The following is a 15,428-nucleotide window of genomic DNA, read 5'->3' on the forward strand; positions in this document are numbered from 1 at the left end:
TGAAATCTGAAGCAAGAAATCATTCTGACAGCTCAGAAAATGATCACAATAGTTGTATGTACTCTGTGGTAAAGAAAGAAAAGAAACAAAATCAACTTGATTTTGGACGCCACAGTGAGAAAAATCACAATCTATTCAGTCCTGATGAAGATGTTAGAGGACAAATGATGAAAAAACAATCAAGGAAGAGTAAAAAGTATGATGAAATTAATATGTTGGATGATTCTTGCCTAGATGAAAGTGATTCAATACATACGTTGAAGCTGAGTGAAAAAGCTGTTAAAACCATTAGTAGACAAAGGAAGAAAACAAATATTTATGAAAGCCTTGGAGACATTTCAAGTCAAGTTTTAGCTAGAAACAAACCTAATGGTAAATATAATAAATCCTCCCAATATGGAGACTCAGTGAGCGAAAGTTGCGATTGGATAAGAAAAAAAGGGGATTGCATCAAACTTGACAAAAACACTCTCGATACAATCAGAAATCAAAGGTTAAAATCAAAGATCTATGAAACCAAAGGAGTTGGTGAAGATATATCAAGCCAAAGAGAGAAAAGTGCACCACTTTATGAGGAAAGTGAATTTTGTGATTGGGTTGATCCAAGACAACATGAAAAATATGATCAAATTTCACTTGAAAAAATGAATAATCACAGAGCAAGAACATCAACCTACAACAGTGAGGAACTCCAGGAATCAGAGAATGTCAACATTGTGTGTCCTGGTCCAAAGCTCCCCAGACGAAACAGCAAGAAGCATTACAGGAGCAAAGACAGCGAGGTTTATCTGTGTGGATATGCAGAGGAGTCTGTTTCAACTAATGAGCATAAAAATCAGATTCAATACTGTCCCTCAAACTACTCAGAAATGAGTAACTCCGTAGATCATGTGAATCCTAAAATGCTATGTAAAATGTCTCGCATGTTCCTGTTCATGCTGAAGAAAAGACATATTTATCAGAAAATCAAATGAATTCGAAGTGTAAACTCTATCTAACAGGAATCAATTTATGTCTAGGATTCAAACTTTGTAGCTTTCAAATTATGGAGCTGATGGTCAAATGTTTTGGAGTACTGTACACCAGCATTTTGACACAAGAATGGGACTATATTTTAGGAATTATTTAAAAATTATTAAAGTACATTTACACAATAAAAACCTTTTTGTGTTTTAACACTTAAGTTATAGGTTTACATTTTGTTAGGGATGAAGATTTCAAACTCTGGTCTTGTGCGCTACTATCTAACTTCGACTTTCCCTTTGTTAAATACTGTAGCATCATCAAATTGATAGCATAATGACAATTGGCATCTCGGTCCAGAATCAACTAGCCTTTGGAGTTGAACTAAGCCAGAGACATACTAAAAAAATATTCCTACATCAAATTTATCTTAGATTTTAAGAAAAATCACGTTTCTAAATTCAGCTTGCTTCGATGACAAAATTAGAGCCAAGAATCTGGTCTTATAGTCACCTACAAAAAATAAATATCAAAAAACGCAACAATGATATTGTTTAGTGTGGGGATTTCCAGGGAGCAGATCGAGGAATAATGAATTCTACTGTACCCCTTTCGAAAGGAAAAGATTATTGATATTTACTTGGATTTTAAGTATTTTGTGTAAAACTATATCACTTTTATCTGATAATGGCAACTTTAACATATTTAACTAATTATATGAGCAAAAAATATGCTCTTTGAGGATAACTAACTTTGCTGTTTGCTCATTGCTGAATCTTGTCCTAGTTAATTTCCTATATTACTGACATGTGATTTAGAACAAAACTAAAACAGCTTTAATTATTAAAGTAAATATTTTAACTTTTAAATATGGCTGATCAAAATTGTTATTCCTGTGACTTTGCAAACCCCCACTGGACATATTTTGAAAGGCAGTTAAAATCCTTTGAATCGAGACAGTGTGAAAACTCTACTAGTCTTAATGAAGCAATCAAGGAAAAAATGGATAAATCTTATCTCAGCAGTTTTCTGTACCATCTCAACAAAAAACAGAAGCAGGAAACTTTCATTCAACAAGATAAACTGGAAAGAATACAGTTTGATATCGTGAAAGGTCTTGTGGATATTGAAAAGTTTGAGAGGTTCAACAATATTTGTGATGATTTGTTTGGGCTGATTGAACTTTACCTTAGGCATCATAGTACAGGGAAAATGACTGTAAAGGAAGTTTTGAAGAGAATGAAGGTCTTAAGACTGACTGGTTCTAAGGTAACGATTATTTAGTTATAATGTTTATAAATTTTGCTAAGTTCCTAGTACGTTTTGTAAAAAGTCTAAGATGGCAAGATTCAATTAGACTACAGTCATAGACAAGCTAATGTGCCAAACCTAACGTGTTGGGCCCTCGTCCTGGTGATGCCGATGGTCCCTTTGCTGCTGCTTGACTGAACTGGCCACACCTAAGCCTGTTTCACATCTACCTGGCTGTCAGGTGCCAGATTAACTGGCAATGCAGTGAAGAAGTATATGGGCACATACGCACAACATGTGTCGTGGCTTGTTAATCACTTACCCGGCTGCCGTGTACTAGTTGAGCGATGCCGGGTGCCCCATCGGCAATGGACAGCTGCTGGTGTCGGGCTGATGTAGCGGCCGGGCCCAATGTGACAGTTCACATACAACCGGCACCTGTTGCCTGTCGTCTCTGCACCACATGTTTTTAGTTCAGCTGTTTGTTGATTTGTGACTTTTGGTTTTGTGCACAACGTTTAAATAAGAATATAACATTTTTTATTAACTTTTTTTAAGAACATAAAAAGCACGATTCATTTGATTTGTTTCACGTTCAAAGGGTGGACCCAGTGTAGGCTACTTGATTCTTCTATCTTCTTCTTTTCAATCGTCTGTACAAAAGTAACATCGCTTAAGATGGAGTACAACTGCCAGAGTGCCGGTGTCGGCGTAAAGTGAAAGGAGAACCCATGCCGATGCCGGTTAGAAGTCAGGTTAATGGCATGCCGGGTATGTGTGAAACGAGTCTTAGGAACTTAAAATCAAATCAAAATCAAACTGATGGGTTATAGTCGTTGGATTGTACCACCAACAAAGTGCAACTGATGTTAGACACTGATTTCTTTTGCAAACATGCTGTCATTTTCACCAAGCCAAACAGAGAGGACAACTTAGTGTTAACATATCTTGTATGCTACAATGATAAAATAGTTAAAAATAAAATTTTGACTGAGCTCAATCTGTAAGTATCTCTCATTCAACTGCTGGAGGTTATCAGTTCAGCTCAACAGTCAGTCAGAACAGCCGACCTGAGGCCACTGTCTGTTGTCCTGCACAGGAGACAGCCAAGAGAGGATTGATTGTCAATGCTAATACTTGTTTGACCAGATAGGCAAGATGGATGACTCTCTACGCAGACTGGTAGACCTGGAGGTTCTAGTGTTGGCTGGCAACTGTCTGTTATCCTGCAAAGGAGTCAGCCAAGGGAGGACTGATTGTCAATGATATAATACTTGTTTGACCAGATAGGCAAGATGGATGACTCTCTACGCAGACTGGTAGACCTGGAGGTTCTAGTGGTGGATGGCAACTGTCTGTTATCCTGCAAAGGAGTCAGCCAAGGGAGGACTGATTGTCAATGATATAATACTTGTTTGACCAGATAGGCAAGATGGATGACTCTCTATGCAGACTAGACCTGGAGGTTCTAGTGTTGGCTGGCAACTGTCTGTTATCCTGCAAAGGAGTCAGCCAAGGGAGGACTGATTGTCAATGATATAATACTTGTTTGACCAGATAGGCAAGATGGATGACTCTCTACGCAGACTGGTAGACCTGGAGGTTCTAGTGTTGGATGGCAACTGTCTGTTATCCTGCAAAGGAGTCAGCCAAGGGATGATTGCTAATACTTGTTTGACCAGATAGGCAAGATGGATGACTCTCTACGCAGACTGGTAGACCTGGAGGTTCTAGTGTTGGCTGGCAACTGTCTGTTATCCTGCAAAGGAGTCAGCCAAGGGAGGACTGATTGTCAATGATATAATACTTGTTTGACCAGATAGGCAAGATGGATGACTCTCTACGCAGACTGGTAGACCTGGAGGTTCTAGTGGTGGATGGCAACTGTCTGTTATCCTGCAAAGGAGTCAGCCAAGGGAGGACTGATTGTCAATGATATAATACTTGTTTGACCAGATAGGCAAGATGGATGACTCTCTACGCAGACTGGTAGACCTGGAGGTTCTAGTGTTGGCTGGCAACTGTCTGTTATCCTGCAAAGGAGTCAGCCAAGGGAGGACTGATTGTCAATGATCTAATACTTGTTTGACCAGATAGGCAAGATGGATGACTCTCTACGCAGACTGGTAGACCTGGAGGTTCTAGTGTTGGCTGGCAACTGTCTGTTATCCTGCAAAGGAGTCAGCCAAGGGAGGACTGATTGTCAATGATATAATACTTGTTTGACCAGATAGGCAAGATGGATGACTCTCTACGCAGACTGGTAGACCTAGAGGGTCTAGTGTTGGCTGGCAACTGTCTGTTATCCTGCAAAGGAGTCAGCCAAGGGAGGACTATAATTGTCAATGATCTAATACTTGTTTGACCAGATAGGCAAGATGGATGACTCTCTACGCAGACTGGTAGACCTGGAGGTTCTAGTGTTGGCTGGCAACTGTCTGTTATCCTGCAAAGGAGTCAGCCAAGGGAGGACTATAATTGTCAATGATCTAATACTTGTCTGACCAGATAGGCAAGATGGATGACTCTCTACGCAGACTGGTAGACCTGGAGGTTCTAGTGTTGGCTGGCAACTGTCTGTTATCCTGCAAAGGAGTCAGCCAAGGGAGGACTATAATTGTCAATGATCTAATACTTGTCTGACCAGATAGGCAAGATGGATGACTCTCTACGCAGACTGGTAGACCTGGAGGTTCTAGTGTTGGCTGGCAACTGTCTGTTATCCTGCAAAGGAGTCAGCCAAGGGAGGACTATAATTGTCAATGATCTAATACTTGTTTGACCAGATAGGCAAGATGGATGACTCTCTACGCAGACTGGTAGACCTGGAGGTTCTAGTGTTGGATGGCAACTGTCTGTTATCCTGCAAAGGAGTCAGCCAAGAGATGATTGCTAATACTTGTTTGACCAGATAGGCAAGATGGATGACTCTCTACGCAGACTTGTAGACCTGGAGGTTCTAGTGTTGGCTGGCAACTGTCTGTTATCCTGCGCAGGAGTCAGCCTCCCACGCAGACTGATGGTTCTGGAGCTCTGTAGCAACAGACTGGCTGACATAACCTCACTGGCAGACGATTCTCCTCCTCTTCTCTACCTCGGCTTGGCTAGAAACAGACTGACCAGTGGTATTGTATGATTTTTTGTAAGAGAACGGTCCAAATCCTGTTCTTGTTACAGTCTATGGAACGTCAGAGAGCATCATCAACTGAAAGCCTGATGTCAAATGACATATAATCAAATGGGTCAATGGGTTCAGTTCAGTTATGCACCTGCCCCTGCCACCTTTAGATTTAAGGGCCCATCCGCTACCCGTTTTCAGACAACTATATTAGTGCTAGAATTTAATCCTTTGAGACCCAGGGATTATTCTTTATTTAATAATCTCTACTTTTATAAAGTTTTCCTTCTTCTTATTTATAATATGACTAAAAATCAAAGGTTTGGTGAACACAAATTTTCAGGATGTGTAAAAATTATTTAATTTTAGATGTCAAAATTTAAGAGTCTGTAGGCTCATAAAAAATTACAAGACTTTAGAGAAAATTGTGTGTGAACTTTATTTATGTAGGCTACCTTTATAGCTGCTGTCCTCAAATACTCTGAAATAAACTTACAGTAACTCTATAAAAAAATCCTTATCAGCAATGTGACTTACCATTAAATGATGATCACATTTGATATTTTAAAGCATTGACACCCCTTTATAATGCAATTATTATTGTTAATCCTGCATTAGCAACTAATTATTGTTGATCATTCTTTTACAGGTGTACTGGAACCTCTGGGAAAGTTTGAGTTCCTGTACCACTTGGACTTGGCACAAAACAATATAGAGGACATGACTCAGTTGGTTGTTGCTTGTTCACATTTGAAGAATCTTTCCTCTCTCGTGCTCATTGGGAACCCTTGCTCTGTTGGTGACCTTTTCTCATTGAGTATTTTAAGAACACAATGTTAGAATATATTGTATTGGGTTTTGATGAATGCTTGCAAAAATATGTTAGTGATAGTTTTGCTAAGCTACTCTTGACTGTCTAAATAATAATCTTTGGCGGGAAGAAAAATAAAATTAGCTCATAAATTAAAAACAAAAGTGATAAGACAAATTTATTTTCAGATGTCACCAAACTATTCAACATATATTATGAAGAATATACCAAAGTTAATCTTTTTGGATGGGGAATTGTTAAAGGATCATAAACCAAATGACGGAAATGAAAGTGATTTAGAACACGATGGTACATTACAAATATACTTGTTTCGTCTCATGGGCGTACCACAACCACATAATAAAAAAATCAATAATAAGGTACTTTATAGATTTACTTTATGATTTGCAGTTTGGATTTTTGTAGATTAAGAAGTATTTTAATAACTGTACGGTAGTTGCTCTTCTTTAACAAGTTTTAGCGAATTTCCCATTTTATAGGGGATGCTATTCCCATAAGTCTCTTAGTAAGACCTGGACCCCGAGACAAATTTAGTTTATCGTTTTGACGTCCCCAGAGCCCAAAAATACCATTACTTCACACTCCTATGTGTATCCATTAGTACGATTTTGATGAAATTTAGTACAAACGTGTGTACCTACCTTTATTTGAATGAGTTCTTGAACCAGCATGATCAGACTACGAGAACGGGGTTTTATGGGGAAAAAATTGTTTGTCTAATTTTTTCATAAATCATAAACCACATTTTAGTTTGTCCTGCCAACATATTGAACATCTCTCATCATCATCTCCTGTCATTATGGAAACATAATTGCTGTTGTCTGTCTTGATAAGAACAAAAGCGTGAAATAATTGTTGACCACACAATCTTAGGATAAACGTTTTGCAATCACGATAATATCATTAGCAAAAGCTAGGCTGGATCTTAATTTTCTGACTTTGTGTTAAACCCAAGATGGGTAGCCGAGTGGTTATAGTGCTTGCCTAGCAATCAAAAGTCGCCGGTTCGCTCCTGAGAAAAGTCAGTAGCTTTTTGATGGTTTCAAATGACCCAGCTGTTCCTGATCATTAGGATTTAAATAAATTTAATGGTCCTGGCCAATGAAACAGCCGATCTTAGTCAGTAACAAAGCTACACAGATCATCTCACACCATTCTACACTCCTATTTTTTGGTTAGAATACGCATCTAGGAAGCATCCCCATTTCAATGATTGATAATAATGGATAATAATTGATAACCACTTGTTGAGCTTTTAGTTTTAAGCTGGACTCGGTTTGATTAACAAAATAAGCCAATAAAATATTTTCTCTATGAAATATGGTTCTTGTACAAAACACTGCGGGCCTCTCTTTGCTAGTGGTAAATCCGGCATAATTCTTATGTGTATTAAATGTAGTGATAACATGACACATATAATACAATTTTTTTTGTAGAAAGTGACACATTCCTTCAGACTTGAATTTGAGCTACCCATTTTACAACAATATATAATAAATAGAGAGACAAGCTTTCTCATTGATGAATCACAGTTAGAACATGAAGAAATTATAGAACCAGATCAAAAGAATTACAAAACAAAAAATAACAAGAAAGAAAAAGGAAAATTAACTGAAATTGAAGAAAAATCAACAAAAGGAAAGAGTAAGAAATTAAAGAATCATAACAAGGAAGAAATAAATAAAACCTCAAAAAATTCAAAATCTGATGCCGGTAATCAATTAAGCAGTGTGAAAAGTAAGAAGGGGAAAAAATCACTCGGAGTAGTGAAAAATTCAAAAAATCCTGAAACTAAAACAACAAATGAGAGTGAGGAAATTGTGAAGTATAAATTACAATTGACATTGGACCAGGGTATTCAAGAATGCTTCAAATCACAAAGGAAAAGCTGGGGTAAAATTATAGAATTTGAAAGTCCAGCTATAGAGGTGTCTAATTGTGATTTGTGGTCATTGAGGGACGTTTTTAGAAGTGTTCTTACACTGAGAGTGGTACATTTAATGGTGAGTAAACTTGTAATACTAAACACACTCAAATACATAAAAAAGAAATATAGGAATAGATTAAATATAATTTGCATAGTCATTGCTCAAAAAGACTAATCTAAAAAATGTGTAGATCACACTTGTTTTTTTCCTATGACGTACATTGCTGGATAAGCCAACAAAAACATATAGTAAGCTTATGTCAAGGCCAATGAGTCCAAAAAGCTGTAAGTAGCCTGACAGTTAGGCAAATTTTAAATGTGTTCAATGGAGTTCATGTGAGGCTGCAGGGATGCCAACTCATAGATTGTCTTATCACCAGGCCACAATTGAGTGGGGAGGGGGGGGGGTTTGACACTCTATTATGCGCCATGTTACCCTAGGTTGGAAAGACTGGATAACTTTGTTCAGAGGACACTGTCTTTCTTTGAATTCTTTGGTTGACTGCAAGATTAAGAATCTGCAATAAAAACTAAATTTTAAGTTTGTTACTGCATGTAATATTGTAAAACAATTTGCAATCTGCATTCCATTCCAAATTTCAAGGCATTTTGTTCAAATTTTGTTCCACCAATTTCCAGAATAGATAGCTCTCGTCAGTCAGTCCATACATGTATATTTTCAAAAATGTCTGTTAACACAAGTAAACCAAACAAAAGCTCTCTGTAAAACTTTTCACAATTTTTAGGTTCTCTTCAGTCATCAGTCAATGCATCTGGTACATTACATTATTAGGTATTTAAAACCCACCTGTAAAATGTGGTGGAGGGATGTCCAGCTTCAGAGATCACTTTGAAGTGGTCCTTTAGCTTTCCATCGCTAGTAAGCTCAATCACCTGCAACTGCAATGCTGGTGATACTTCAATATGATTGGTGACTGTCCAAATCAATGTTGAAGAAGTTTTGAATCCACTTGAATTAGCAAACTGCATAGGCATTCATCAGGATGGCCTCTGTAATAACTGGGGTGGATTCAATATTCTCTGGAAGATTGTTGTTGATGTAAATTCATGGATTATAACAGTCACATTAGTTACAGTGCATTAAAAACAATGGTAACATTTCTTTATTATTGCAGACTTCAACTCCTGTATCAAAGGGAAAATCTAAACAAAAACGAGGAAAAGATGATTCTTTAAAAAGAAATGGTGTTTCTGAAGGGGTGAGTTAAAGCAATATTGGAACTTGACAAAATGTGATAAATGATAATTTAGTGTCAACTAAGAAAATTTAATTTATTAGTAAGTTAATTGGAGCAATGAGATCAATATTTTTCCAAACCAATGCAACAGTACAACAATGTACGGAATTGTACTCACAATATCTCTAGCACATTAACCCAATTTGAGTACTAAAGGCTAATTCAGCAGCCATCTAAAAAACATGATGTACCACTCCAATCCACTTCCAACTATTTAACTCTACAAAAGATGGAAGTCAACGAGATTGGTTGGATTCTTTGAAACTTCTCCCTCACATTACTCATCATGCATTTTGCTATTTTAATTATTTTTTTATTTTTTAAAGAGGTTGGCGCCCTCTTTTAACCTTGCATTTGCCCGTCCACATAGACTAAGCGCCCATGCGTGGAACGTTAACAGCAAAGCAAGGAGTGAGCCGGTACAGTACAAAGGTGAACTGTACTGATAAATTTTAGTGGCAGTGACCAGGATCCGAACCCACGACATCGCTGCCTTGGGCCCGAAGTCCGCGACGCTACCGACTGAGCCACCGACTCACTAAACATTTGATGATTCATTATTTGAAACATTTATTTGAAACATTATTTGATTCATAAACAAAAACATTACTGAAATAGGCATACTGTAGTTAAATGAAATATGTCTAAATTCAAAGGGTGAAATAGGAACCTCATGTATGTCATTACTGAATGGGCTTTGTCAAACAGGATCTTAATAAAGAAGTATTGATCTCCAAGTCAACTTTAGCTCTATTCAGAATACCTTTACAAGATATTATGTGGAATAAAAAGTATTTGGAATACATTTGGACACTAAATAAACCATTTGATGTTGAACCTGCCAATGATTTAGAGGTAAGCAGATATGCATTTAATTTCCTTCTGTTTGTCAATAATTTCTTACTTTTGCTAAATAATAAACACATAACACTTTTTTTATAACAAAATACTGTACAAGGATTTTCCTGTAACAAATTTGTATGGTCTATCACAGCATAGGACTAGTGCAATCATATCTGTTTAAGTGTACTGTACTCGGTAGGCATCCATCTGGATCCCTGTGCTATTTGTGTCTGTGAATCGTGTCTCTAGTGCTTAAAATTTCATATTTTTGACCACTGTACTACTTTTAAAGACAAAACGCCAAAACGGGTATCATTAATATGAATCAGGTTACATACTGGTAATTTTTTTTGCAATTGTTAATTTAAAGCATACAAATTCGTCAATACATAGGTAGCTAGAACACACACAACACAAACATTTAGACGGTACAAGATTAATTAATTTGAAATCATCACCAGGAATAATGTGGATTGATAAACTGACTTTCCATATTTGTGATTAAGTATCAAATTTTTAAGCCTTTGTCATCATGGTGAGTAAAAAACTTCACCGTTCCAAAAATATGTTTGTGGAAACTATACGTAGAAGTATAAGAGCAAGTAAGTAGAATATTGTTTCAAGCATTGGATAATGGTTTGAAATGTGCAATGAACAGAGACTCTTTTTCAGAATCTCCAGTATGCTGTCAAAAAGAAGAAAGAATGTAAGTTGAAATTTATGTTTTTTACCAAGGATATTATGTATGCTGTGAAATCACAGGTGTAAGGGAATACAAAACTGTTAGTCATTTAGCACTACCCAGGGGATACGTAAACCTTTTTGGGGATAGCATTTTCACAGACGGAAAAATCATCCCCTAGATTCCTGTACGCCATCATTACTAGCAGCCGTCCAGTTGATGGAAGTTCAACCGTCCTTCCAAGGACGGTTCGATTTTATCATCAGGTTCTTTTCGTGGCCAAATTAGGTTCTTGTTTTCTCACCTAACTGCATAGATAGGTAGAAAACCCCGTATTCGGAATCAGTTATTGCTAGTTTAAAATAGAGATCAGTCTTGTAGTTGTGGAGTAGAGTCAAATTATGGAGCATATATTTCATACATAAGGGAAGTACTTTTGGGTTGGTTGGTAAGCATAGCTAAGAGAGAAAAAGCTTGATTGGCTTACCACCATAAATTAAGTGATATTTTCATTTTTTTTTAATGTTTTATTTTTTTTTTAGACATGAATTGTATTTATTAAAAGTATTTGTGTAGTTCATTTAACCTGATGCTGGAATAGTACCCAAATGTCTCTTGGAATGAAAAGTTATTTATTTACACAGGCAAAGTTAGGGCCACATTGCCCTTTCTTACACTTACCCTGTCTCTTATACTTAATGATACTGAGCTCAGCTTTCCTTGAACAAGCTATTGTGGCTAAACGATCATTTGGTCTCAGTAAACTAGACAAGATTTTACCTCACTTTTTTCTACACTCAATTCTCACATTTTAGTCCAGTCAAGGAATGAGGTGTAGAGTGCGTGAGCAGGCAACTAAGCGATTCCTTCAGAAACTTGTTCAGGGGGCTTAGGGTGTTAACATACCAAAAGTCCTGACTCCTAGGTGGTGAGCCAGGGGGTGGAGGGGGGGAAAAGTGGGGGAAAAAGGTACGCATTTTGGGTTTTTTGATTATATCTCGAAAACTATCAACTTTTTGTACACTATAGTAAATTATAAAATTGAAGAAGATTAAATTTTCTACAAGAAAAGTATATAATGTGTTTATTTTGGTTCAACAGATTACGAGTTATAACTTATTTAATTGATATCTTATTAAAATACTCCTTCCATAAGAAATACATGTAAATTAGTATGCGAAATGGGGCGAATCCTATCCGCCCAAAGGAAATATAAATGATATTCTGGAAATCTTGACAAAATTTCCAGTAATTTGACACTTTAATCATTAAAATTGATCCAAAATTAAGGCCAGGGCGAGGTAACAAAATTTCGAGTTATGGTGTTTTTTTTATTGGAATGATAAAAAAACCTTAAATCATCCCATTTTTAAACACTCACCCTCGCTTTAATTTTTGACAAAATTTCATGATTAAAGTGTCAAATTACTGGAAATTTTGTCAATATTTCCAGAATATCAGTTATATTTCCTTTGGGCGGATAGGATTCGCCCCATTTCGCATACTAATTTACATGTATTTCTTATGGAAGGAGTATTTTAATAAGATATCAATTAAATAAGTTATAACTCGTAATCTGTTGAACCAAAATAAACACATTATATACTTTTCTTGTAGAAAATTTAATCTTCTTCAATTTTATAATTTACTATAGTATACAAAAAGTTGATAGTTTTCGAGATATAATAAAAAAACCCAAAATGCGTACCTTTTTCCCCCCCTTTTTCCCCCCTCCACCCCCTGGCTCACCACCTAGGAGTCAGGACTTTTGGTATGATAACACCCTAAGCCCCCTGAACAAGTTTCTGAAGGAATCGCTTAGTTACCTGCTCACGCACTCTACACCTACTTTTGGATCATTCATTGACTGGACTATTTACCTCAAACCATGGAGTATAAGCAATACAATGTAATAATTATATGTAATATTTTCTTTTAAACTTAGCAAAAACAAGAAAAGGAGAAGACAAGTCAAGAGATGTTCAGTTAATTATCCCCTCTGCTATGACATGTCACATTGGTATTGGGATCAAACGGAATACTTACCAAGAAAGCTAGAAAGTACAAAGAAATTCATGGAAAAATTGAAAAATACAAATAAAAAGTGTCAACTTCAATAATTTCTGTGGGAAACATTAATATTGGATGGATAAAACATATAAACTTTTATTTGGTTTAAGTAACAAATTTTGTAACATCCTTTTGAATTAAAGGATGGTATTCAATTTGCGGCAAAATGAAAAACAAAACAAACATTAATTTATTTAGAAAAAAACACAACTATATTTTCAGTAACAATTTATTTTACAGTATAAGAAATTGAATATAAGATATAATAATATTATTAAATACTGTTTCACAGTTTTAATAGTACAAATTTTAGCCCTTGGAAATCGGGGAGGGGCTAGATACCAACTAAGGTACAAATGCCAAATGACCAAGGAAATAAGAAAGTAAGCTTAGTTGTGATACCTAGTGAGCAAAATTGGAACCAATATAATTCCGAAATGGAGGGAAGAAGCTATTCTAGTGGCTGCCAAGCTGATAAGCAGTGAAATGCAGCCAAATAGGTATATGGCAGTGATGAGCAGTGATGTTGAAAGATTAGTGTTGTTTAAGACATGGACATAGTACTACTGGCCAATCACGCAATACAGGTTAAATGGGAAAATTCCAGCTTAAATAACTGTACTTTAAACATAAATAAAACAAGGTTGGTAGTCTGAATGTTAGACACAATAATGAAACCATTTGGGCAGCTTTCTTGATGTTGGAACATTCAAGTACTTTAATTCAACCTAATTTTATCGTTAAGTGATAATTTTTAAACAACAGTTAGAAAGCTAATGAAGAAATCAAACTTTTGCCAGGTTCATTACATAAGTTGGTGGGAAAGTACATTAACATTGGGCAGTTTAGTTTAGAGACAGAATCTTATCATACTTAATCTATGTATACACTATGACAGCTAATTTTTTATGAATCTACTGTCTGTAATCAGTAACACAATCTGTATAGTAATTAATAATATATTTTTAATGGTATAAAATAAAAAAAAAATAAAAGAGTCCAGATATAACTTTGGAAATGAAAAATACTGTCTTATTCACACAGCTAAATCTAAATTTAAACACACTTGCATAACTTTTTGTAATAACAAATTAACTTTTTAGAACAAAATACTTAAGCGCTGTTCTTCCTTATCTTACCCTAACTTTCATCTGGAAGCAGCTTATAAATATAGCACAAAATGAATAAATAAGTAACAGTAAAAACTCAAAAATTATTTTTTAAATCACAGTCTTAGTTACCCAAATTCCATGATTATTTTAATCTGCTTTCCCCCAGATCTATTTTTCACTTAAAAAGTGACAAGGGAAAAGCAACAGATTATAATGATTTGTTCGCCTAAGTGGTAGAAAATTCCAAAGTAGGGAAATCTTATGATTTAGTCTTATAATTTAAACTATCCTATTTCTCCTAGATACACTACATCCAAAAACAGGTACATCGGGATCACACAGAGAGTAAATCTATGCAGTACTAACAATCAATAAACGGTTCACCTAAAACAATGATAATGATGACAATGAACTAGGAACTCTATAAAAAAATGCAAACGTGAGCGTTCACGTCACATTTGGTTGCACTTTGAAGGACGTGCAAGTGTTGTTAGTGAAAAGCCCAAAGGGTCCTGTGTGGGCCCAAAAGGGAGTGGGGGAAGAGAGGGAGAGACAGCTGAGTTGATGCACTGGAGGAGGAGGAGCAGAAGGAGAAAACTCCACTTTGACTCCTGGTAGTCGCAAAACTCTGAGTGGCAGCTGGTATAGTGACTGTAAGGACTGTTGGTCTAGTGTCTCTGAGCAACTGAGTTCCAGATGTTCTAGAGATACCACTCTCTGAAGATTTCTGCAACAGGTTGAGTTGAAAACGGTTAGTATATGCTTTTTAAACTGCATTACAGATTTTCTATATTTATTCAATTGGAAACTAGATTATCAGTATAGCAAGGTCAATTCTGGATCCAGATGTTAATTTTCTATTTGGCTATTAATTATTGAAGCTAACTAACAAAAGGTTGTTGGATTGCTAGGGTTTGGACTTTTATTGTCAACCTACTCACAAAAAGTAAAGTTACATGACCTTTTATTTTATATGTCTACTAGACTCTAGGTTTTAATTTCCTCAGGTAAGCTAGCTGAATTCGTACCATTTACCAACTGTCCAAAATGAGTCTTAAGCTAAACAAGATAAAACTATCAGGAAATCACAACTGAGAAGACAAAGAAATTGACCAAGATCACCAAGGCCCCTTTGGCATATATGATTCAGACTCACGACGACAACAACTTGGACATAAAGCAGGAAGATGGGAGGGAAATGGAATTGATTTTGGTTGCCAAGCTAAGGATGGCATTTGAAGGGAATGCCTTGACAAGAACAGAAGTAATGAAGACGTTGTTTTACACCCCTGTAGAGAGTGATTATCATTACTTAGAGATGGATAGCCACAGATTCTGGGTTGGCTCATGGGAAGCGTCCTCTAGGTAAGG

The 15,428-nt window shown here is 36.2% G+C and overlaps 3 protein-coding genes across 3 annotated transcripts in view; 2 read left to right on the forward strand and 1 right to left on the reverse strand.

Annotated features, from left to right (window-relative positions):
• Positions 1-1,950: 1,950 nt before the first annotated feature.
• Positions 1,951-3,480, forward strand: LOC129000589 (uncharacterized). The gene is made up of 2 exons (XM_054427550.1): positions 1,951-2,232; positions 3,364-3,480. Exons 1-2 carry the CDS (start codon positions 1,966-1,968, stop codon positions 3,478-3,480), a joined length of 384 nt encoding a protein of 127 aa, XP_054283525.1. The 5' UTR covers positions 1,951-1,965.
• Positions 3,481-5,134: 1,654 nt separating this feature from the next.
• On the forward strand, positions 5,135-13,102 carry LOC129000590 (leucine-rich repeat-containing protein 43-like). The gene is made up of 8 exons (XM_054427551.1): positions 5,135-5,339; positions 5,982-6,127; positions 6,332-6,523; positions 7,601-8,167; positions 9,228-9,311; positions 10,059-10,205; positions 10,866-10,899; positions 12,821-13,102. Exons 1-8 carry the CDS (start codon positions 5,135-5,137, stop codon positions 12,931-12,933), a joined length of 1,488 nt encoding a protein of 495 aa, XP_054283526.1. The 3' UTR covers positions 12,934-13,102.
• A 770-nt stretch (positions 13,103-13,872) lies between these two features.
• LOC129000591 (tonsoku-like protein) overlaps positions 13,873-15,428 on the reverse strand; it is a 75,083-nt gene continuing 73,527 nt past the window's right edge. Inside the window, exon 26 of the mRNA XM_054427552.1 lies at positions 13,873-14,784. Coding sequence (XP_054283527.1) covers positions 14,505-14,784 — 280 coding nt within the window. The 3' untranslated portion in view covers positions 13,873-14,504. The remainder of the gene's footprint in view (positions 14,785-15,428) is intronic.

The sequence above is a fragment of the Macrosteles quadrilineatus genome, unplaced genomic scaffold (assembly GCF_028750875.1).
Source record: "Macrosteles quadrilineatus isolate MER2022 unplaced genomic scaffold, UCM_ALF_1.0 Scaffold_8__2_contigs__length_117827958, whole genome shotgun sequence".
In the NCBI taxonomy this organism is placed as follows: Eukaryota; Metazoa; Arthropoda; class Insecta; order Hemiptera; family Cicadellidae; genus Macrosteles; species Macrosteles quadrilineatus.

Bases quoted from the DNA above. Each gene is read 5' to 3' on its own strand.
- LOC129000589 (XM_054427550.1), top strand. From the start codon at position 1,966: ATGGATAAATCTTATCTCAGCAGTTTTCTGTACCATCTCAACAAAAAA. The intron at 2,233-3,363 runs GTAACGATTATT...TTGTTTGACCAG, and splicing joins TAAGACTGACTGGTTCTAAG to ATAGGCAAGATGGATGACTC.
- LOC129000590 (XM_054427551.1), top strand. From the start codon at position 5,135: ATGGATGACTCTCTACGCAGACTTGTAGACCTGGAGGTTCTAGTGTTG. The intron at 5,340-5,981 runs GTATTGTATGAT...ATTCTTTTACAG, and splicing joins TAGAAACAGACTGACCAGTG to GTGTACTGGAACCTCTGGGA. The intron at 10,206-10,865 runs GTAAGCAGATAT...ACTCTTTTTCAG, and splicing joins AACCTGCCAATGATTTAGAG to AATCTCCAGTATGCTGTCAA.